Raw genomic sequence first — 25155 nt, 5'->3', positions numbered from 1 at the left:
AGTCCCAATACACAGAGGCAGCAGATCTTTGGGTATATATGGGTCCTGGCACACAAGCATCTCCAAAACAATATCTGTAAAGAAAGCATAGGCTATGCTTCAGAGCCTCATTAAGTTCCTGAGATGGCTCCATCCAAACTCTGCTACAGACCTGGGGCTCAATAGCCACCTCTGCACCAGTATCTGGTGGACTGGAGCACTGAGCCATACTGGTCCAGATGGTGTAGCTGTTTGCATGCTTCTTGGCATAGGTTTGGCTCATGCTGAGTGACACTCTTCCAAACTACATGTTGGCACAGTTTGGGCAATGGCAGAGGCCAGGGACCATTGCTGGTAGTCAGGATGGGTGAGGCTGCCCTTTAATGAAAGAGAAGAGAATTAGCAACATGGACATGACTGGGCAATGCTGTTCACCTGCTGGGTCAGCAAATGGGCTCTGCCAAGTGGCTTTGGAGAGGTGTAACCAGTGTGGCCCCTTGGGTTGTTCTGGGACAAGCTGGAGGACATCCCTCTCCAGATGGAGGGGAAATCCCAGAGTGGCAGTGGTGGCACAGCCAGCTGAGCTGCCACAAAGCATGGTTATGGCATGGCAGAGCGCAGGGCACTTGGTGCCATCCCATACTTGTGTTATAAACCCTGGGGCTCTTCTAGCACAGAAGAGATCCCAGCTGTGATCAACCTTCCCCTGCACGCTGGAGACCACCTTGCAGGAGGAGACATAGGCATTGTTAACAGGGGAGGGGGGATCTGGAAAAAGCCATGGAGCCCTGGACACAACTGGCCAGATGGGGACATTTTGGGGTGCTCTGTATCTCCCTCCTTGCTCCTGTGCCTGGTTTTCCTTCCATGGTGCCATGATGGGATGGGACATAGAGATAATGGCCGCAATGTTAACAAGGGATACAACACATCCCTATTCCCAGCATGGATGCAGCTGGGGCTTATGGAGCTTTAACAGTGTTTTCCAGCAAAACAACTTGCACTGTAGGTTTGTCCCTTCTTGGTATCGGGTTCAAGCTGGCACTTGACTTTTTGGTGATGGAACTGACTGCTGGAGCCAGCAGAAAGCCAGAAAATGGGCAGGAGGGAGGAATCCTCTGCAGTCGGAGGGTAACGTGGAGCTGCTGGAAACACAGGCTCTGCCTCCTGCAGGGAAACACAGCTTGATCTGAATGAGGATGAGGCCCAAAGCCACACCTCCTCCATGGCTGGCCTTCCAGAGATTACTATCTTTCCCTTGAACAGTTTTACTTTGATTTTGGTTTTTTGGTGATACAGTCTGAAACCAAAAGCAGTTAAGAAATACTATAAGAAAGGCATTAGAAAGGTGATGATCAAACCTTGTGGAGCGATTCCAGCTGGTTTTATTCATTTTACAAAGTTTCTTTAAGCCTGGAGCTTTCCACCCAAAAGCTCCCAGTTTTAACAACTGCGAAAGACTGATGCTAAGAGAGAGCCTTAATTTCATCCCACGAGCTGCCAAAGACCCTGTGCTGCACTCAGTTATAACCCTCAGGCACAAAGGTCAGACCTTCCGTGGGCAGGATTTGGCCACCAGCTGCTCCTTTCTCTGACAGGCTTGTGCTTCTGCTGCCAGAAAAGGGCTCCCGAAAACACATGGCCAGCCACTGCCAGACACTTGCACAGCCCTTTGGCTGGAGATCCCAGCAGCCGCCGCTCAGCAGCACTGGTTGCAGGCAGCTGTTGCTATGGTTGTGCAAATGCATCCCCTGAGAAGCTGAGCACCGGGCGAGGGGCTCATTCATTCTCCGCGGGGCGCTGGATGAGTGCGGCAGCTCGACCCCAGTGCTGGCAGGGAGCTCTGCCGCAGTATCTCTCGCAACAGGCAGGCATTGCCTGCGCTGCCAGTTTTCTTGAGGATGCTTCTGGCAAGGGCACCAAGATAAAAGGTGCCATTTGCTTCAGATGCTGGCAGCTGCTGGAAGGAAAGTGCACGGTGCAAGGATGGGATGCAGGGCATGGAGTGGGGACCCCAATGCCTCCCCACTGCGGGATCCCAGTACTGACCAGCGCTGCCTCCCAGTGCAGTGGAGCCAGGCTTCTGCAGGGCACCGAAACCCAAACCTGCTGCACCTCTTCCCGCTGCCTCTCTGATTCCCAGTCTCCATGGACTTGGGCATGGGCATCCATCCGGACACACCATGCAAAAGCATTAGTGTAGGACTGAACCCATGCAAACAAACCCTGTGCAGGGGCAGGAGACCTGTGCACGCTGGATCTACAGAGGCAGCATATGACACCCAGCCTTTGAACCCTCTCAATCAGCAGGGTTGTCTCAAAGGGCACAAGGTACCAGTGTGAGTCAGGCCCCCTTGACAGGTGAGCGTAGTCCACAGCCTGGGACAGCCTGGCCGGGCATCTCTGCAGGCTATCACTGTCAGGGACTCTAGGCTGGCATTAGGGATCTTGGCAATGGGCATCTTGCAAACCATCCTGACAACCACAATGTGACTCTGACTCACCCTGGGGCTGCTGCGATGACAAAAATCTCTTTCCATAGGCTGCTGTTTTCCCTGTTTCAGGCTGAATGAGCAAATGCTGGGTTAGCAGCAAATGTTGGGCCCAGCAGCACTTTGATGGGACATGGTCCCTGTTTGGACTTGACCAGAAAAGTCCTCCGTGTGCTTTGTAGCCTGTGGCTCACTTGGAGCCTGTGGCATGTATGTGTGTCTTGTCTGTGATATGCCTATGTTTTCATCCACGGAGGGACTTGCAGCTCACAACAAAACTACTTAACACAAGATACCCACCACCAAATACTTTGGTTTTGCTCTGAGCTTCTTTGAGGGAGCCCAGCCCTGGAAACCACTTGGCCTGTGAGGGGGTCCAAGAAATCCATCACATCCACATGGTTGTGTCTTCTCTTTGCTGAGTCCCATACAGCCATGGAGATGTGAGGTGCTGGGTCCTGCATCATGAAGAGCTGCTTCAGGAGCAGCCCTTGTTGACAGGCTGGGTGCAGACCTTGGTGGCCCTGCAGTCCAGGAACATCCTACGACTGCTTCACCCAGAGCCATATCTCACCACAGACAAACCTCCCGGCTTCTGGCCTGAACAGAAAGTGTAAGATTTAGGGTCTGTATAGAGCTTTCCTTCTTGTCAAGGGTGCTTTCATTTTGGTTTTAGTTTGAGGCTGCCCAGGGAAGTGGTGGAGTCTCCATCCCTGGAGGTATTTAAAAGATGGGTAGATGTGGTGTTTAGGGACATGGTTTAGTGGTGGGCTTGGCAGTGCTGGGTTAATGGTTGGATTTGATGATCTTAAAGGTCTTTTCCAGCCTAAACAATTCTATGATTCTGTGATTCTACGAAGGGGTCTCTCTTCCCTTTCCATGGCAGAACAGACAGTGCAGTAGCTAATCTCAGCCCAGCCTAGGATTCTTTGGCCATTTTCAGATAATTGAACTGATGTGATTGCAAAGACACGCATGATGCCCTTAAACCTCCTCTTGCAGCCCATGGTGTTGCCTGCCTTGAAAGGGCTCTGTGTAAGGACTCAAGCCATTTTACAGCAATTTAGCATGGGCAGTCGGGCTACCTCGCAAGAATTCAGATCTGCAGAGGGAGGAGATGAAGATCACATCTGTTTGCAATCGCAGCACCAAACCTGCCTGTTCCTCCCAAGTGTACAACCATGGCTTGAGAGATTGCACCCTGAGGCTGGGAATCAAGGGAGTTATGGGGACAGAAAGGTGGAAGGCAGATATTGTAGTGATGCTATAGCTGAATACTAAAGGTAATTCTTCCCTCCTTTCCTTTAAAGAGTACTGTAAAGGCAGCAAGGCAGAGCCATGTTATAATCACATCTCATTGCCATTTGTGTGCCTGATGCACCTGCAGTCCCCATCTTCACCAGAGAACTTGCTCCCATGGAGAGCTTGACCAAGCTGGGGGTTAGAACTAGATGGCCTTTAAGGTCCATTCCAATGCAAACTACTCTGTGATTCTAAGCTGGAGAGCTTGTCTGACTCTGCAGAGACCTGGCAGCCGATGGGGTTCAAAGATGGGTTTCTAATGAACTGGGGACTCGCAGGTGTCCTCCCCCATCCCCATCATGACACAGACTGCCATCTCTTCCAGCGGCGTTTTTGAGACCTGACAGCCCTTTGTGGGTTGCTTTGTGGGCACAGTGGGTTGTACGTAGGCTGGAGTTTGGCCACAGGAGGGAGATATCTGCTGAGGTTCCTTGGCCAAGAGCCTAATGCCATGTTTCTGATATCCTTTAAAGTGTTTGCCTGGCAGGTAGCCCAGAAAACGACAGTTAGTTGTAAGAAAGCAGATGCTGAGGGAAATATGACTCTCATCTGGGTAGCTCTGAAGTGGTCCCCAGTCCAGGGAGGGACAGGCAAGAAACCCTTGTCACTCCTCATTTTCCTCTTGGGATTCCACTCAAGGGAAGAAAGCAATGATTATGGGGAACAGCCTCTCAACAAGCAAATATTCCTGTTTGCCACCCATCCATTCTGCTCTGTCCTGCAGAAAAGAAGCAGAAGGGGCAAGGAGATGGCTTTAGGTTGCTCTTGCTGCTCTGCCTCTGGGAGATGACCCGTGGAGGAAGGGGAGTGTGTGTTCCCCTCCAGCGCCGATTCAGGAAACACTTGGGATTTTCAGGAATAGAAATAGATCTTGGCTCCTGGTGCACAGTCCTTCCCTCTAGCCCTTAGCTCAAATGGATGCAGGATTTGGCTCTTTCTTGGGTGGGATGTTATTTTTCAGTGGCTTGGAGAACAAGAAGACTCTAAGATGTGAAGAGTAACCTGTGTAACCTAAAAGAGGTTGGGTTGGTGCTGGTGAAGGGACCGTGGAGCCAGGCTGAAGAGCATGAAGTCCTGGGCAGTGGGGCTGGTGGTGGACCCCTCCTGAGGACCTGACGTGGCTTTCAGGAAGCAGCAAGAGAGCTCTGTGGCAAATATTTTGCCACTGGTGGTCCAGAAAGTCTCCGTGTCTAACTGATGGGACTGCTCTGCTTCTTGCTATGTTTTCATTGAAGAGTTTGAGGACATGACACACAGACATCTGCAAGAAAGTTGGAAGTGGGACAACAATCTCCCTTGTTCCAAGCAGCTACGGTGATTCCCCCTTGCACACCAGGCAGGGGTTGAGTGCCCTCTTCTTGCCAAAATGCAGCCCATAAATAATCATGTGTCTGCCTAAGGCTGGGATTCTTGGCAGTAGGATTTAACCGTACATTTTCTGAAACTTTCCTGTCTCTTTGGTCCCATCCACAGCAACTTTCAGACTGAGGGTCCATTCCGGGACAGGAATGGGCTCCTTTCCTGCAGCACCCAGGGCACTGTAAGATTTTACAAGCGCAAAAAAAAAAAATAATCTTAAGACTGAGTGAAGGTCACTATGTGCAAATTCTGCCCTGCAAAAAAAAGTTGAATTGCAAATGAATCGAGGGAGACATTAATAATTATATAATTGCAAGATAAAGCCTCACTTGGATAAGTGCATGGATTTGGACCAGAACAACTCCTTCATTGTGCAGAATGTACTTTGAGCTTTGCATGGTACGATAAAAAGAGAATGAGGCATTGCACAGTTTTGTAGCAGACCCGATGACCTGGCTCCCAGGTACAGTAAAACTGCAACCTCTGCATTGTTCCTCAAGCAGCATTTGTGTGTCATGTGGACCCTGGAGCTTTGTTTCATGCTGGATGCTCTTTTCCTCGAGAGTTATAAAGACTGTGTCTGTGGCACTTGAAAGGAGTGGTGCCAGGTACGAGCAGTGGTTTGTTCTGACCTGGAGGATGCATTGCAGGTTAGACCTGTTGCTCTGCAGAGAGCTTTGGTGTTACCCCATGCACTGCCCAGGCACCTGCCTTGCTTTGCTTTTCAAGTGCTGCTCGATGCTGTGTCTCTACCTATAGGCTTGGGGAGGAGTGGTTGGAGAGCTGCCTAGTGGAAAAGGACCTGGGGGTGCTGGTTGACAGCCGCCTGAACATGAGCCAGCAGTGTGCCCAGGTGGCCCAGAGGGCCAATGGCATCCTGGCTTGTATCAGGACCAGTGTGGCCAGCAGGAGCAGGGCAGGGATGGTCCCCCTGTGCTGGGCACTGGTGAGGCCGCCCCTCGAATGCTGTGCTCAGCGCTGGGGCCCTCACCCCAAGGCGGCCATGGAGGGGCTGGAGCGTGGCCAGAGCAGGGCAGCGAGGCTGGGGCAGGGGCTGGAGCCCAAGGCTGGGGAGGAGCGGCTGGGGGAGCTGGGGGGGCTCAGCCTGGAGAAGAGGAGGCTGAGGGGAGCCCTCATCGCTCTCTGCAACGGCCTGAAAGGAGGCTGGAGCCGGGGGGGTTCAGTCTCTTCTCCCCAGTAACAAGAGATGGGACGAGAGGGAACGGCCTCAAGCTGCGCCAGGGCAGGTTTAGGTTGGATATTAGGAAAAAAAATCTTCACCAAAAGGGCTGTCAGGCCCTGGCCCAGGCTGCCCAGGGAAGTGGTTGAGTCCCCATCCCTGGAGGTATTTAAAAGATGGGTAGACGTGGTGCTTAGGGACATGGTTTAGTGGTGGACTTGGCAGTGATAGGTGAACAGTTGGACTCGATGATCTTAAGGGTCTTTTCCAACCTTAATGATTCTATGATTCTATATGAGGACATAAGATCCCATTTCAGCTTTAAGGAGGTTTAGGATCCTGCTAAATTATTGTTTGTTTTTTTCCCCACAGGAATTACCAATACCATCATGCCAGTGTTTTAAAAAAGGGCAGGGATTTGTTTTTACAATCAAAGCTCTAGGATCAGCGTGACTTATCACAAAAAGCCCTACAAATCAGACCTACTTATTTATCCTAATACTTATTTCTCCTTTCTACTTTCTCCTTTCTGCTTATTTGCTGTAAAAGCAAACAGGAGGTACAAGGAGGTCTCAAATGAGAGCATCAGGTACCTCTTCTTTGACAGGCCTTAGCTGAGATGAGATGGAGAAGGCAGGTGCCAGGTGACTCCCAAAGATGAAAATCCAGGTCTCGGAGGATGAGGGCATGGATGCATCTGTCTCACAGCTGAAGCTGAACAGGTCATCTCCATCCTCATGACCTTCAGCCGTGGGTGCTGGATCTGTGATGAAGACCCAGAGAAGAACAAAATGTATAACCCACCGCACATGGTGTAGCCCATGAGCTGGGGAAGGCAAAGGGCATGGATGAATGTGGTTTGGGGTTTTTTTTTAGCTCAGTTTCCTCCTTCCCAGACAACACCAAGGCTTCCAGAGGGACAGATGGAGAGGACACAACTCTTCCCAGGCACTTTTTAGGGCATCTGCTTTACCAGGTGGCAGCTTGGGAAGCACTGATGGCCACCAGTCTCTGTGCAGACAGATAACATTGGGCTTGGTGGGATTTCATGCACCAAGTGATGCTTGTTTGCACACAGACTTTTTTTCTCTTGTCCCCATGCCAAAATACAGGGCATGAGGGAGGTGGCAGGTAGAGGACAAAGCTGAGCACTGACTGGAAGCAACTCAGAGAAGTCTTTAATGACTTGGGAAAGTCCCAAGTCATTAATGTCTTAGGCAATGAAATAGAGCGTTCTTGTAAAATCTGTGATGACATCAAGTTGAAAGGACTGAAAATCCTCTAGAGGCCAACATTAGATTTGAGAGTGAACCTGAGAAGTGGAGGAAAAGGTCCAAAATCAATAAGAAAAAACTCAATAAAGAGTAAGATCTTATATATGGGAAGATAAAAAATTAAAAATCGAAGAAACAATTAAAATGGGCAGTCCATAGCTCAGGACAAAGCTATTGGGGACTGTACAAACAGGGCATAGAGCCCCGCTTTGCTGCTGTTGCAAAATGCCAGGTGTCATCAGGGGGTATTAACAGGAGTTTTGGGGTAAAACACTGGAATTATCGTTGTAGAGGTCAGACTGACTCCAGAGAAAAGCCAGACAGCAAAGGGATAGAGATCTGATCCATGAGGATCCTCTGGATGCAGTGAGGTCCATCAGTCTTGTGGGAAGAGGGGGACATGGTGGCCTTTGGAGAAATAGGTGGTTGCTGCAAGGATGGTGCTTGGTTGCTCTCTAGGTTCCTGGGGCAGATAAGAAAGAAACCACCACTTTGCATCAAAGGTGCCTTCACATTGATAAAATAATTCAGCAGCAAGCCCAGTGAAGGCTTGAGCTCCATCCCAGGTCCAAACAGACTGAGTCCCTTCAGGTGAATCATTCCTCTCCCAGTGCCCACGTAACTCAACTGCCAACTCACTGTCTGGCTTTTCTCTCAGCACAGTGCTGCACAGCTGTCTTCATCGCCCTCTTCTTCACGCGTTTTTGGCTGGTCAGTGCCCTCTATGCTGCATGGTGGTTCATAGACAGGGAGAAACCCAGGAAGGGTGCGAGGCGGATCCATGCCATGCGGAACAGTGTCGTCTGGAGGTACATGAGGGACTACTTCCCCGTCACGGTAAGTGCCACTGATCCCATCAGCTCTTAGGAGATTCAGGGACCAACTTTGTCCTTACTGTTTGGAGGTGGGTCTGGGACCAGCAGTCGTGGCATGGGGTGCTTGGAGGCCAATGTTGAAGGACTGTCTTCCCAGCTCCCAGACTACTGCAAGACTGCAAGAAAAATGCAAACCACCATTTTCAGAACCGCATCCTTTAATCATCTGCCTTTTATACACCGATTTAACCTCGCTGCATTCCAGCAGCTGGGGAAATCTCCCATTTCCCGTTTTCCATATCTATGTTGCAACACTTCTGCTCGTCAGGTTGCTCAGCATTTACCCAGTGGACACAGGGCCAAGTTTTGACCAAAATCCAAGAGGTCTTGGTGCCTTGCAAGGTCAGCATCCCCTTCTGCTGGGGAAGAGGCTGGATGGATAAAGCTGGGTGTGCCCTGGGCAGTCTCACAGAGTTGCTGTTCCCCTGAGAGGGACTTCTGTAACATTTCCAGATTTACTTTAATGCAAGTGGCAGGCCTTTGCCCTTACTCTTTATCTGGTATCCCCTTGGCACGGCATGAATGCATGGACTAGCATGAAGTCCTGCCTCAGAGCCATCACAAGTCGGTACAAATCGAAGCAATTCAGCAGAAGAGTTCATGGGCCATGCAATGGAGTGAGTTTCTAGGGTAGACCAATCTATGGGAATTTGTAAGATAATTCCCTTAATTAAACATTGCCTGTTGAGGGAACTCAGATGGTATGTGGACAGCTGTGCCTCATCATTAGAGACAGCCTGGAGTCAGGAGCTGGGTGCTGCAGTCCAGGTAAAATGAAGTGGGGAGCCCAAACAGGACAAAGGAGCCAAAGGACTCATCAGCCCAAAGGAAAAACAAGAGCCCAGGTTGAGAGTCTGTCCTGCATAGAGCAGGGCCTGGGATAAGGATTAGGGGGAGCTGGAGCAAAGAGAGGACCAGAGATGACAGGCCCAACGTCACCTGTCAGGTTGGCTGATCAACCAGAAATAAGAGCCAGCTCTTTTGAATCCCATCTGTACATTTCAACAGTAAAACATGAGGTTTCTCTCTTCAGTTTTCCAGGGAGAAAAAACCATACATCCCCAATAAAACACACCCAAAATTTTCAAGGTCCTGGAGTGCAGACTGCAAGATTGGTGCAGAAGGTGATTAATTTAGGGCTGGGCAAAAAAATGAGATGATGAGGTCTGTCTGGAACTCTGCTACCATTTCTGAGTGGGTCTTACGCATACTTGTGTTATAACAACTCGGATAGGCACATCTTCCCCTAAAATGATGGTGCCTAAAATGTATCTTCTGATGTCACATCATCCCCTTTTGCAGGCCACCACTCAGTGCAATATTGACCCTAGTGCTGCAGGTAAAACGGGGGCTTTGCCAAGCCACAACCTGGTTACACAGACAGTATGTCCCAGCAAACGTTGCTCCTTTTCATCAGAGTGGAAACATCACTTGATACCAAGGCAGATTGCTTTGACTGCAACACCATGGATATACTTAGATCTGCCTGTGAAGGCACCACAGGCACCACCTCCAGGATACTCCAAAAGCAAATGTTGCACAAGAAAAATTGGAGCTTTTTGATTTCCCCTGATTTTGCTTCTCCTCATTTCAATTTTCCTCTCATCCCAATATGCTTCTTGGGTCAGTGAAGGTGAAGGAGCAAAGGGCAGTGTTCTCTGTGACCGTGTCTGGTTAGTGGCATACAGCACTGTGCAAGCTGGGTTTGCCTCTCACCGGACCTGGGTAGAGATAGATGTGCTGGGTTGAACCAGGCCATCACCCTCCCTTTCCAACGCTGTGGACAATTCAAGTAAATCCATTTAATTTTGTGCTGGAAACTGGCATATGGAAACTTCCCGTGTCTCAGCTGGGTGAATTGCATCTCCCTTAGCCTCTCCAGGACCATCTATGAGAGTAAGTCTACCTTGCCCGTGTCCTACTGCCATTGAGTCTCTTTGCTCAAAGGCATGGCAGAAAGGGATGCTGAGGACCTGCAGTGAGTTATTTTATGGCTAATCTCAGACCTTAACTTGTGATTTAAGGGTTTCTGGATGAGCTTCAAAGCAAGGCCCCAAAAAGGTATATCATAGTCTGGGGAGGAATGGGAACACATCCCAGGAAAGCTCGTGGCGAGATTTACCATAAGGGACAGGTAATATTTTATGACATTTAATAAGAAACATCAAAGGGGTTCCCAATAAATTATTCTCAAGGTTGAGTTAGAAAATGCTAGAATTGCCATGAGCTATTTATGTGGCTGTAATGATTAGATGCAATATATATTCTGTAAATTATTTGTGGCCATAAGGTGCCTCTCGGGCAGTGTTGTACCAACCTCTCTGCTAAAACTCAGCTGCCAGCTCAGCCCAGAGACACCTCTTCTCCTCTCCCTTTGTAAGGCCATGCAAACCCCCTCCTGAACACCACACAGCATTGTCCGTCTGTCCTTCCCTCCCTGGGTGCCACTGTCAGGCAGGGAGAACCTGGCATGAGGACCAGTAAGACCAGTAGAGGGAGCATGGTTACTGGATTTGGCTGCAGCTCACTGGGTGAAGGCAGGGAGGGTTTGGTGGAGCCTTTCTCCCTGCTGGTCTGGGAGAAGTCAGAGGGGGCTCCGCAAAAGGACAGAGGAAACCAAAAATATAATAAAAAGGGTATAACCACGCAATCACATAACAGTATTTCCTTAAAACATTTTCTCAGTCTTCCACGCTTTCTTTGCTCAAGGACTTTTTAAAAAGCCAGACTACTTGCTGAATGCATCTGCTACCATGCAAGAGCATGGAAAAACACTTGGCATCCCCAACATCCCACAGCAAGGAGCTCCCCAGGTGAACCACACAGAGTGAAGGCTTCCCTGCTTGTTTCACTGGAAACTCCCTGGTTAGCCCAAGCAAATCCTGTCCCACCTAGCCATGCCACACCTGGTTTTATACTCTGTTATATCCCCCATCTGCCAGCTTTTTTCCCACCTAAAAACTCCAAATCTGTTTGCTTCCTTGCGTGGAAGGTATTTAATTTCATACGTCTGAGCACGGGCTGGTTTGTCCCTAGCAGCGTGGAAGTTAAGCATCATAAATATTGCTTTTGCCATCCTGTATGCCGCTCTCACGAGGAGCTGAGCTGAGGTTTTGGTCTGAGCATGCACAGCTGGATGCTCCCCTGGACCTCTCACTTGCCCAAGGCCCCAGTCAGAACAGGGGCACAAGAGGAGTGGGATGTGGGGAGATGGACAGGGTGGGCACCAGCACCCTGGGCTGTATTTATGTGTAGATTGAGTTCATTCAACCCTGGAGGATTAGTCATTCTGGGAAGATTAAATGTGGCTCCTAATCCTCCCAGATCCCAGCAGCTAACTTAGCATGGCCAAGCATCAGTGTCTGGAGGAAGGAAGAGCTGCCTGCTATTTTATTTTAGCTTTAAATGCTGCCTTTAAGGGATCCCTGGGCCTGTTTGCAGCTAAGGAAGCAAAGAGAGGTTGGGATAAGCATCTGTTTTCTGAGGATCTGGGCAGCGTGAATTTGCACTTTGCTGCAGTGAGCATCTGGCAAGTGGGAGCGTGCAGGCTCCGAGCCGTGCCTCCGCAGCGCAGGCAAGGAGCACCCTCTGCCGATACCACCCTTGCACAAGTACCGCTTTGCTGCTCAGTTTATTCCCCTTGGAGCTAACTGTATTTTAGTTAGGGGTTTGGGAGTGTAGGGTCAGGCAGGACTTGAATGAGTTTGGGTGATTTTAAAAGGGCGATGAGAAAAAAGCACTGAGAATCCAAGGAGGGAGGGCAGTGCCTTGTCCAAAAAAGTTATTTCTGCTTCCTTCCCCTGTATTTTAACCCTGTTCTAGTCCTTCTTTTTTATGCACCCTCATGATAGGCCTGCAATACATGGCTGAGCTCAGCTGGGTCTTAAAATGGCAGAAAATATACCAAAAGGTGCAAAATGAATCTTTTTGGGGCAGAGTACATTTAAATAGATATCCAGTGATGCCTGCTGTGGGTTGATGTGGCCTCCAGAGAGGTTTTGGATACCGTGGACTGCTCTACCTATGCTATGTTCAAAAAGCAGTCAATAATCTGTCTGCTGCTGCCAGGTCTCTGCCCAAACCATTATCTCCATTTGCACAGTCCCTTCCCCATCATTTATCAGCACGGCATCTTTATTTTGAAGGATACAAAAAAAAATTTTCATGATGAGGGTGGTGAAACACTGGAAGGGGTTGCCCAGAGAGGTGGTAGATGCCCCATCCTTGGAAACATGCAAGGCCAGGCTGGATGGGGCTCTGAGCAACCTGATCTGGTTGAAGACGTCCCTGCCTATTGCAGGGGGGTTGGACTGGATGGGCTTTAGAGGTCCCTTCCGTTTCAAAGCATTCTATGATTCTATGATACACCCAGCATTACAGTAAAAGCAAATTTCTGCATCACATGGCCAAGCAAATGCACATTGTCACTACTTCTTCTCCCAATCCCCATCCCCTCCTGCCACTGTAAGGCTGCTGTCACCAACCTCCCTCATACAGACAAGGTGCTTTGGTAACCTCAGCTGAGGAGCACCATGGATGGGCAGAAGGTGAGGACTGGGGTGAAATGGGGAAAGTGTAAGCTTGACAAAAGCCATCACTGGTGTAGTCCTCAAACAGAAGTCACCGCCTCTCTTGCTGACTATAAATTGAGGCTGGATGCATGGCTTAGACAAGACATTTCACCTTTAGATCACATAACCTGAGTTATGAGCTAAATCTAGCATCAGAAAGCTAAAATTAAGGTCTTAGAGGGACAAATTATGGCTTCAGGTGCTGTCATCATTTAGAGCAACCCCAGCCGGCACCATCTTACCAGCTTTATTCAGGGCAGCCTGAAAAGTGCCTGCTGTGTGGAGAAGGTCCCTGTGGTCTTCACTGCACTGTTTTCCCCTCGTGAATTGCCACAGGACATTTCTTACCAGCCTTGGGGTTATCTAAGTGACAGTTGGACCTTATTTTCTATAGTAACTGGCAGAGTCCCAACCTCTGTCATTGTGATGAGGACTTGCTGGCATTATTGGGTTTTGGTTAGCATGACGAAAATGAGTTATTGGAGAATTAGTTGACCCCTAGGACCTGTGATCTGGGATGGCTCCATCCCATAGCTCATTCATTCTCATAATTGCATAAACCATGACAGGGGTTATTTGAGTGTGTTGCGGTTCTGGGGAAGCACAAGGCGTTGCGGAGAGGTGACAGCCCAAGTTCACGTGAACCAAGCACTGCCAGGAATGTTTTCATTCTTTTCATAGAAGAGTGGTATTATTTGTAACTGGGGATTTTGTGTTGTGGCCCATGACGTTAAATATAATTTCTGATTTCCAGCAGTCTTGGCTGTTCACTTTGCTTCCTTGTGTTGGCTGGAGGAGAGAAGAGGGGTTGTTAGGACAAAAGCAAGACATGGCCAGATGGCCCAAAGCCATCTCTCTCTCCTTTTCTGAGGAACTTCTCTGTCCCATGTCTTGGCCCTCTCTTCTCTGCCCTCGAGTGACCTTAAGTAAGAGAGAGGCCATCGCCGAAGTCAGGTCCACCAGAGGAGATTGTCCCACCATCTGCACTGCCAAGCAACATGCTAAGCTACTGGATAAGGGAGGTCCTACAAGACCCCAAAAGCAGCATCACACAAGAACAAGGGAAGACTCAGGCATTTTGGAGCTGCCATCCTTATCCAGGTTTGGGAGTGAGGGTGATGAAGTCCCATTCTAACTCAATTTAAACCCACCTCGCTGGTCAGACTCCCCAGTACTTGCTGCAAACACAGCTCTGACCTGGTATTGTGGTACCTGGCAAAAACCCCAGTGCCCAAGGCCCATTTTCTCCAACTGTCCCTCTCAGACTCTTGTCATTGCTGGGACCTAAAACCCATCTTCCTCAGCAGCTGCTGGCAGTATTCAGATATTTGCCCTTCCTTTAGTCTCCCATCTAGACACCCTTGGGTGGGCTACCTGCTTCTCTTCACCTTGGCACAATTTCTCCTTCTTTGGATCTGGCTGGGTTTCTGGATTTCTCTGCTGGATTTCATCCCACAGAGAATCTGGCTGCATGTTTCGCCCTGCAAGAGATGCTCTTTGGAGTTGTCTGGGTGGACAGCAAGGGACCTGAGGATTTGCTTAGGACAAAGTTGAAAGGAGGTTAATGAACATAACATCCTTGGAAAGAGAGTTTGGAGCCAGGGAAGGACAGAAATACAATAGCAATTTAATTTGGGAGACTTTAAATGAAGAAAGTACAAGCTTGCTGACCAGCTTTCCTGACCACACCCTCCTCTGCTCTGCGAATGGCTGCGGGGATGATGCCATGCTACTCCCTGTCTCCCACCACATGTTCATCTATCCCTACGGATGCAATGTCATGGCATGTCAGTGCTCTCCCTGACTACATGTCCCCTGGCATGGCAAGCACCGTGCAGTGCCCATACTTACCTCAACTTGACTTGATCTAATTCCTCACTTAATGACTTTTTAATCCCTCCAGCCCTGCAAACAATGCTGACTGGGAGCCTGGGTATCACGTCAAGGGCATGCTGGAGCACCCAGCCCTCTAACCCTTTGGACTCAGAGAGAATTTTACTTTCCTCAAGCATTAATGCACCACCCTCATGCAGCGAATCGCCTGTCCTCTCTCTTCCTGTGATTTGGGGCAGGACCGTCCAGTCCGTAGGGGACAACCAGGAAGCCCCAGCCACATCTTGAGGGGTGAATTAAAGCAGCCTTGTTACACCAGTATTGAACTCCTGTGCTGATACAGTCACTCAGAAGCCCTAATTCCAATTAGCTTAATTCCACTCCAAAATGAATTTAAAACGAAACAAAACAAATACCAAATGAAGGCCACTTTAATTCCAGCTAAGAGCATCTACTTGGGATGTTAATACAGTTTACCTAATCCAGTTTAAAATTAATTTGGATTAATTTGCTTGAGATCCTCGCTGGTACATGGGCTCTTATCAGAGCAGAAAGTCTGCGTATGCATTTCCCTAACACGGCTGACAGTGCATGGAGCAGGTTTCACCATGTCTCTGCAGGAGCTGGGGGAACTGGGGCAGGGTTTCACGCAGGTCTTGGACCCGCATTTGAGTAGACACAGTAGAAGGGGGGGTTCTGCTACAGAGTGATCACTGTGAGCACTCGACAACTGTAGCTATCAAAATATTTCTCCATGAAGGAGAAGCATAAAGTAGACCTCATCCTTCAAAACACAAATTTAAGTTCATTTATTGGGAAGGCCAAGATCTCCCAGATCTGGGATCTGGAAGGACTCATAACACCTTTGACAAAGGGTTATTATCACTGTCAGCAGCCAAGAAACAAGCCAGCATCCCAACCACACCAAGGAGAAGCTCAGGGAAGCCAGCAAACCCATGGCTCAGTTTGGAGGGCACAACCCTGAGCTGTTAAGAGCTCTCTGCCTTTGGACTGTAGGTCATATACATTAATTTGGCATCCCTCAGATGCCTCTGAAATGAGAAACTGCTCTTGTCTTACCAAGAAAACTTCAAGTCGAGCACTTGTCTCGCTTAGTTGTTTACACACAGACCGGCTTGGATGGACCCTTTAGTCCTTTGACAGTTATTAAAGGTTCAACTCACCCAGAAAGACCAGAGTAGCAGATGCCATCCGGTGGGTTTGGAAATGACAACCCGGCCAAGATAGGAGGGAGCAGAGTCCCACCCCTCTGCACCTCAACCCCAGCCCCATTAAACACTTTGGGGTTGGAGTGCAGGAGAGAGCCGGGCTGTGCTCTGTCAGATATTAACTTTCCTGGCAATTTGGGAACAGAGATTGACCTCTGGTAGGAGGAGAGGGAAGAAGCGAATAAACAGTGGGAACAATCTAGATGGGAGGATCAAGTTTCTGTGTTAAAGAGTTTCCAGAAGGAGAAGGGTGGTTCAGAGTCCAGAGGCCTGACCTACAGTGCAAGAGACTTTGCCCATCTCTTCTCTGCTACAGATTTCCTTCTCAGTCTTGTACAAGCTCATTGATTTGTCTGTAAGTTCCGGCCAAATCATCCAAATGTAAGCAGACACTGACAAAATGGGGACCTTCACTCTCCTCCTTTGCTTATGCCATGGAAGGAGTTTACAAAGCTGAAAGAGGCAAATAATTCAACTAAGTGACTAAGATGCGGTCAGTGCTACTGCAGGGGACAGATCTTGCAGAAACATTAACCAGATCCACCAACTCTTGAGTGACCAGACACCTATCCTCTAGCTGCCCATGACTCAGAGCAGAGATTCAAAAATCACAGAATCACAGACTGGTTGAGGTTGGAAGGGACCTCTGAAGGTCATCTGGTCCAATGCCCTGTGCTCAAGCACAGAATCATAGAATCACAGAATCGTTAAGGTTGGAAAAGACCCTTAAGATCATCAAGTCCAACCGTTAACCTATCACTGCCAAGTCCACCACTAAACCATGTGCAGGCCCACCCAGAGCTGGTTATCCAGGACCGTGCCTAGATGTTTTTTTAATATCTCCAAGGATGGAGACTCCACAACCTCTCTGGACAACCTGTGCCAGTGCTCGGTCACCCTCACATTGAAAAGGTGTTTCCTGATGTTCAGAGGGAACACCCTGTGCCTCTGGTCCTGGCACAGGGCACCACTGATAAGAGCCTGGCTCCGTTCTCTTTGCACCCTCCTTTCAGGTACTTCTGTACATTGATGAGATCCCCCTGAGCCTTCTCTTCTCTGGGCTGAACTGTCCCAGTTCTCTCAGCCTCTCCTCATAGCAGAGATGGTCCAGTCCCTTTATCATCTTTGTGGCCCTTTGCTGGACTCTCTCCAGTATGTCCGTGCCTCTGTGGTACTGAGGAGCCCCAAACTGGACACAGTACTCCAGGTGTGGCCTCACCAGTGCTGAGTAGAGGGGAATGATGACCTCTTTCCACCTCCTGGCAATATACCTAATGCAGCCCTGGATACCATTTGCCGCCTTTGTTGCGAGGTCCCATTGCTGGCTCATATTCAACTTGGTGTCCACCAGGACCCCCAGATCCTTTTCTGCCAAGCTGGGTGGCGCCCAGCATGTATTGGTACATTGGGCTGATCCTCCCCAGGTGCAGGACTTTGTACTTCTTGCTGAACTTCATGAAGTTCCTGTCAGCCGTATACATAGGATACAGAGAGTTGGATACATAGATCATGATCAAGCTCCAAAATGCGTGTGTGGTTTAAAAGGCCCTATCTAGAATGAGCAATGGTTGGTAGGACTCGAGACTTTATCAGCTCTGAGGCCACTAGGGAGATGAGGAATCATTTATCAGTGACAGATGTGCTATCCAGGGGCACCATAAAACACCGGGGGTTGCATTTGGCTTTGTCTGTGGCCAGAATTAGCCTTAAAAAAAATCAAAAAGCCCAGAAAATATGATAATGCAGAGCAAGATGAAAAATGCAGTATCTGAAAATAGGTGTGCACTACAACAAATGAAATAAATCACAAGCTGATCTCAATGGAAAGTATCAAGAGAAAACACGATCAGCCAGAAACAGAGCTGGAAAGATTGCTGGTTGGTGGGTGTCCAGTCCTTTGTAAGGGGACATAACCTCCTTCTTCTCTTCCCTCACTTCTTATCAGAGATTCATAGAATCACAGAATGGTTTTGGTTGGAAGGGACCTTTAAAGATCATCTAGTCCAACCCCCCTGCCATGAGCAGGGACATCTTCCACTAGATCAGGTTGCTCAGAGCCCCGTCCAACCTGGCCTTGAATGTTTCCAGGGATGGGACATCTCCCACCTCTCTGGGCAACCCGTTCCAGTGTTTCACCACTCTCATCGTAAAAAATTTCTTCCTTATATCTAGTCTGAATCTCCCTTCTTTTAGTTTAAAACCATTACCCCTTGTCCTATCGCTACAGGTCCTATTGTTTATTCTTTCCTCTCCTGTCCTCCCTCCCCTTTCATTGGGGTGGGCACCAAGGCAGCAGCTGGATGTCTCCTAGGGAGGGTTTTTAAGCATGTGAGGTGTCTTAGCACAGGTGAACTCTCCCGTTGAAGCAGTTTGCACAGCTCAGTGGATACCCTAAGTTCGGCTTTTCATTAGGAAGGAAGGTGGTGTGAGCTTGGGGTGCAACCACGGGTTGAGCTTGCTGTCACCCCCACTTCTTGCCACCCTGCACACACACAGCACCGGATTTAGTGGTTTTCAACACACCCGAGCATCTCACCTCCCTGCTTATAAATCACGCAGAGATGAAAGGATGTTTGGAAGCCGAAGATGAATGCAGAAAACATTGATGCAAGCTGAGATTACTCAAAATTGAGCAAATGGTGGCAGAGGCCCTGGGCACTTAGTAATTCAGCCATCTGCCCCTCTTCCTGCCTAGGCACCTCTGCACCCGGGCAGCGGTGGAACTCTTGTTTGTCCGTTCCCCTCATTAGGAGCAGGCGGTTGAATGGGCACATGTGTACAGTCAACAGTGCCTTAGGACAGATGAGAAATTAGCCACGACGTAAGAAAGTAAAATACACTCTTGTGATTAACCTGCAGTTCTGGCTGCTACTAGGAAAACACATGCACCATTAGCTGCTCCCCGAGTGTGGATGGGACTGGGGTACTCAGAGGGGCGATGTGTTAAAATGCACAAGGTTTTAGTTCTTCTTGAGCACTCAAAGTGCCTTTGAGCTGTTTGGAAATTCATGGTGGCTCTGTGATGGCTAACCTTCGAAATGTTCATCCTTCCCCAGTGCTGTGAGCATCCTCAGCACCCACGGAAAGGGGGCAGAGGCATCAGCGTTCAGTTTTGACTGCTTCTGCCTGGATTATGCATGTGCTGGCTGATGTTGGGATGGCATGGTCTTCTTGGTGACAGAGCTGGAGGGTGGGTTTGTCACATGAGCCCCTCTCCTCTGGGTAGTCCATAGCAAGTGTAACCCACAGAGTTGAAACCCTGGTTGTCCCTTATCTCCCTTTAATTGTCCCCTCTTCTGCTGTGGCCCATTCTCCCATGTAGCATCTTCCAAGCTCCAACCCCACTTTCAGACTGGCCAAGTATTTCAGCTCGCTGCTTAGCCAACCCTCAAGGACCGGCCATGTGCTGCACTGTATCTCCAGTCCATGCTGTCCATCTCTAACGGCTGGACATGGGCATTCCCCATTCCCTTCTCCCGGTAAAACTGCAGCAACCTTGGGCAGACATCCATTGCTCTTTGATGGATTCATGGATTACCCGGCACCTTTCCTCAATGGAAAGAAAACCATCAGCTTGTTCTCTGTTAGATGTCTGGGAGCTGGATGTCACCTTACCATGTATGAAAGCATCCTTGAATCACCTGACACATACTTCAGGACAGGACAAACCTTGGGTCTACACCATGTTGTTGAGCAGGGAAGTGTCCCTACGCCAGGCGGCAGCTTTACATGGATCATTACCTGCATGATTCTGCACTCCCTTTGCTGTTCTGGTTGGGGGTGGAGGAGGCATGGAAATAATAACCCCTTTCTCACTTTTTAGCTTTTTTTTCCATATTAGAAAATGAATTGGAGGACATTTTACACAAAGTAGGTTCCCCACAGCATCTAGGCCAGCACAAGGCAACATGAGGAATTCTGCCATTAGAAATGACATATTGGGCCAATGGATGGGAGGAGATGGAAGTACAGGCAATGAAATACATCTCAGTGAAAAATGATTGAGTTGTTTCAGTTGGCCTTTCCAACAGAAGGCATGGTGCATGCTAGGGACCCCCGTCCAGAAATCCCCTATCTGCTCTCCATAGCCAATGCTACATCCCCGCAAGGTGACAGCACTAACTCATGGCCCCATTTTTGGCTCCATCCCTGTGTCCAGCTGGTGAAGACAGCGGAGCTGGACCCTAGGCAGAACTACCTGATGGGATTTCATCCCCACGGGGTCCTGGCAGTAGGAGCCTTCCTCAATTTCTGCACAGAGGCATCGGGCTTTTCCACGATCTTCCCAGGCATCACCCCACACCTGATGATGCTCTCCCTGTGGTTTCGCTTCCCCTTCTTCAGGGACTACCTGATGAGTGCAGGTAAGAAGGGTGGCAGCATGGGCAAGTGGTGGGATGGGTGGGTGAGCTGGATGCTTTTTGGGAGAGCAGAGAGTGAAAACACCAGGGAGGCTTGGGAAGAGGAGACAAGGTTCTGTTTGTCCTCATCTATGGCCTATCTGATCCCATGCATGGACACAGCTACTGGAGATGGCACCGACAACCTCGCTGAAGTTAAAAATTGCCCTCTTAGCTCTTATCTCTGTTGTTGAACTTCATAGATCGCCTCTGAGCTCAGCGCATCGCTGTGCCAGACGCTGTGTAACAGTAAAATGCAGAGCAGATCATCAGCAGAAATGCTGAGACCAGCAGGACAGGGAGGGTCCTGTATTTCTTTCTTTCCATGCAAATAATATTCAGACTTGAAATCATGGTTCCCACTAAAAGAAGGAGAAAACCTGTTTTTCTGAAGCTGCTGCTACTTGCAGGGAAGCAGCAGCCAGGGAGAGAGGATGCAAATAGCAACTCATGCTGTTGCAAAACCATGTGACAGGAGAGGAAGAAGAAATGAAAAGAAATAGGTGAAAATTAAATGGAGAGAGGGGAAAGAGAGTCTGGAAAGATTTTTGGAGACAGGCTGGAGATGCCCTCCATCTCCAACCGGTGGGCTTGGGGAATGGCTGCTTCTCCAGCCAAATGGGCTGATGTCGTAGGCAGGATTCAACAGATGAAACATAGGCATCCAGCTCCGCCTGAGATACCCCAGGGTATTCATCACCCTGTTTTCCGTGTAAACCCTGGCTTCTGCTGCTGAAAAAATATTTACACGGAGAGCGAGGAATCATAACAGTGAGATAGGAAGGAGAGAGTTATGACCCAGGTGAAAGAAGGTTTAATTATTGTAATTTGAGAGTTCGGTGCATAGCTCATTTTCAGGTCGATTGAATCCATTTGACAAAGAGATTTTAATCTGCAAATTATTTCAGCCCCTGAAACAAGGATTTTTTTTTAAAAATCAAAACAATGTTGCTTTGTCATTTCTGAATTAAAGCTTTCTAACTTTTGTAAGTCAATAACAACAAGGCACCAAATTCTGCATTAAATTCCACTTTAAATTAGCAGCATGCACTGAAATTCGTCTATGTTTTAACCTAAAGCAAATGTTTCACTGCCTCTGGAATGATTCAGGGTCGGACATGGTTTCATTTGACAACTAACTGAAACAGATTTTCCCTGGGGCTTAAGTGCAGCTAGTTCTCAGTTGACTTTTTTCCTGATTTTTTTCCCGTTTCTCACTTCTGGGCCAGACAGCAAAGGGATAATTATATATTCACGCAGCAGAGCTATGCATGAATCCAGCATCTTTCAAGGGAGCTGGGCTGAGATTGCCAAAGTGTAGGAAAACTCTGAAAATAAAATGTCTAGCACCCTTCTGGAGCTGGATAATGGGGAAAAAAGGTACAGAGCAAACCACAGTCATGTGGGTTTTACAGATGCTCATGTTTAATTCCTCTCTGCCCCCCAGGCCTTGTCTCCTCGGAAAAGGAGAGTGCATCCTATGTGCTGCAGAAGCCAGAGGGTGGGAACATGCTGGCCATCATTGTTGGCGGGGCGCAGGAGGCGCTGGATGCCCGGCCGGGATCCTACACGTTGCTGCTGAAGAATAGGAAGGGATTTGTCCGCCTGGCCATCGAGCACGGGTGATGCAGGGGATGGGGTTAAGGGGTGCTTGGGGAGGGATGCTGCGGTCTGTGGCCGGTTAATGAGGTTGTTCCTGCTGATTTTGCAGGGGGGGGAAGGTGTTTTGGGGTGGGCTTTGCTAATCATGCCCCTACATTGGGTTTGGCTCCCCGCAGTACCCCGCTGGTCCCCATCTTTTCCTTTGGGGAGAACGACCTGTTCGAGCAGGTGAGAAACCCCAAGGGCTCCTGGCTGCGGAAGCTCCAGCACCGGCTCCAGCAGATCATGGGCATCTCCCTTCCCCTCTTCCATGCGCGAGGCATCTTCCAGTACAGCTTCGGGCTGGTACCCTACCGTCGGCCCATCTGCACTGTGGGTAAGTCCTTCCTCAGCACGCCAGCATGATGCTGGCCACACTCAGCCTGGCCAAAGCGGGGACCAGGGACAGTCCCTGGAGCATCATGCCAGAGAGCACGGGCTGTGATGGGCTAGAAATGTGCTGGCAAAGGAGCATCTGCAACTGCTCATGTGTCACGCTGGTTTGGGACCCTGGCTTGGTCTTATGGCAGAGCCCAGGTCATCTGGGCTGTGCTGAGAAAGCCCCAGAGCAAACATGGCCACCCCATCACCCCTGTGGGATGCAGCCAAATCCAACGCCAGTGCAATCCAGTGGTACAAACCACTGCAATAGCCTTGGGTTAAAGCAAATTTCACAAGCACAAGTAGGACAACACCTACACGGTTTGCAGGTTTGCTCAGTGTCCTGTGCAGACAGCCACAAAACCCAACCCATTTGCATATGAACAAGTCACGCTGTTTCAACCTGAGACCGTGCCCACGGGAGACCAAATTTCAAGAAAGTCTTTGGTTTTGAAGAAGTTTCGCCTGGTTTCAACAATTCCATGCTTGGCCCACCGGCATGACTGATGCTCTGTGAATCAGTCTAATTAAAGAGGCTGTTTGGAAAGGTCAGAGCTCACCCCACTGATTAGGTTTGACAGCCAGCAATTACTTCTAATTGTTTTACAACCTGTTTGGATTGTCTCAATGGCTTTATGAGCTGTGCAGTATCACAAGGGCTCTTCATTAGTCCGATGAGGAGCAGCATTACACGGTGATGAAACCCTCTGTCACTTGACAAACACAATTTGAGTAAGAGACCAGAGCAAGAGAGGTATCTCCTGGACTTTCCTGTCCCCTGCAGGCACCTGGTCCTGCTGCTGGTGGCTCTGGGAGATGGCAAGGGGCTTCTTCTGGTGCTGGGAATCAAATTATTTAGATTTGCCCTTGAAAAAAGCATGATTTTCTAAAGATAAGTGGGTACTTAGTTCCTAATAAAAATCAGATGTTTCACTGAGGCTTTGATCTGAGCAAAGTGGAAGCACCCCAATTGCTGATGTATTTAGATAGCCTTGGGCTCCCCTGTGCCTCAGGTTCCCCATTTGCAATGCAGATTCCCAGGGCCATGTGGGAACAGCTTGGAAAGCCCAACCCAAATATTAGGATGACGTTGTCTTTATCTACAGTGCATCTGAGATGTTAGGAGCAGCTGCAGGGAGTGCATTGGGATGCAGTACTTTTTACTTCAAAAAGCTCCACAGAGGGTCTTTGGCACTAACCAACTTTGCAGATGGGGAAACTGAGGCAAGGAGAGATGTGACCTAGGAGGCCAGGATCTGAACCTCCATCCCTCTACCTCCTTGGCTGCGCTGCCTCCCAAACGCCAGGACATGACTGGTCATATCAATGTCCAATGCATCCTTGGAGAGGTGGATCCCAGCTCTGTGCTAAGGTGTGCAAAGTGTCCAGAGGGACCTGAGACTGGCTCCTTCTAATGCCTGTGCTTGTTTTCCAGTTGGGAAGCCAATTCCAGTGCAGAGGAAGCACAGACCTTCTGAAGAAGAGGTTGATGAAGTCCATCAGAAATACCTAAACGAATTGTGCAAGCTCTTTGAGGAGCACAAAGCTAAATATAACATCCCAGAAGACAGACACCTGGAATTTATATAGAGCTCCTCAGGCAAGGTGAAACCATGGAGATCAAGCTTCAAGTTTCCCCCTATCTCTGGAACTATTTCACAACCTCACGTTAGTCACAGTTAACATATGGTCCATACAGTGTAGGGAGAAGGACTTGATTTTCCCAGCATTTGCATGGGTTTAGGGCCAGAGTTTTAATTTTTTCTCCCTGTAGGACACATAAAAGATATCAAGAAGGAAAAAAAAACATCTGACCCACCCAGCACTGTTGAAACTCCCCAACAGAAAACTCACAATTCCAGTTTGGTTCAGAGGCCAGTTTTTTAAGATATTTCCAGGCAAAGATGAATTATTGAAAGTTTCCTTTGCATTATTTTCATTCAGAAATGGGATGATGAGCCATAATTTCTGCTGAATGCATGTGTGTTTTAAAATATAATTTGTCTAGATCAACAAATGATCATTGTTTGCTTGGTGCTCTTCATGTCTTTAATTGCTCTGGGCTCTTTTCTCCCCACCTGAAACACAGTTTATCAGAAAGCTTATACTCCCAGCACGGTGCTGGGCACCCTTGGTAGCAACAAGATGCCGCACCCCACTGGGGTGAAAGAAATAAAACCTTTACAGAAGGGAAGGGCTCATCCAGAGGGTTTGTCCTACCTGGGCTCTGGGAGTCCTGCTTATGATTTTATTAATTTAACCCTGCATGGGAACACTTTGGACTAGTCACCAGCTATGGCAGCACTGTCACTGCACATTTCATTTACAAACGAGGCCAGAGGAGAGGCACGGCCAGGAGATGGGAGAAGAGAGAAGTGATTTGGGACAGGGAATATGGCTCATAAAGCCACGTTTGGCAGGTGATCAAGGCTTTAAATAGATGCTTCTTCTTGATATCCAGAACTTTATTAAACTCTGCACTTAATGGGATTTCACAACATGGAAGTTTTAGGTGGCAGGAAGCCATCTGCTCAGATCAGCTTTACATCACCCCTATAGAGCCCTTATACCACCACCTTCTTCTCTCCCTTTGTTTCTCTACCTCTTCCCCACGTCCCATTCCCCACCTGCAAGGAGCC

At 48.9% G+C, this 25155-nt stretch overlaps 1 protein-coding gene across 1 annotated transcript in view; it reads left to right on the top strand.

Annotated features, from left to right (window-relative positions):
- The window catches only part of MOGAT2 (monoacylglycerol O-acyltransferase 2), a 30092-nt gene extending 5717 nt beyond the window's left edge, over positions 1-24375 (top strand). Inside the window, exons 4-8 of the mRNA XM_009476475.2 lie at positions 8245-8423; positions 20254-20458; positions 21942-22116; positions 22273-22472; positions 23952-24375. Coding sequence (XP_009474750.1) covers positions 8245-8423; positions 20254-20458; positions 21942-22116; positions 22273-22472; positions 23952-24106 — 914 coding nt within the window. The 3' untranslated portion in view covers positions 24107-24375. The remainder of the gene's footprint in view (positions 1-8244; positions 8424-20253; positions 20459-21941; positions 22117-22272; positions 22473-23951) is intronic.
- The last annotated feature ends 780 nt before the right edge of the window (positions 24376-25155 follow it).

The sequence above is a fragment of the Nipponia nippon genome, unplaced genomic scaffold (assembly GCF_047370975.1).
Source record: "Nipponia nippon isolate SJK-2023a ecotype South Korea unplaced genomic scaffold, ASM4737097v1 scaffold_2, whole genome shotgun sequence".
Taxonomy (NCBI): Eukaryota; Metazoa; Chordata; class Aves; order Pelecaniformes; family Threskiornithidae; genus Nipponia; species Nipponia nippon.
This window is presented reverse-complemented; position numbering and strand designations above follow the sequence as displayed.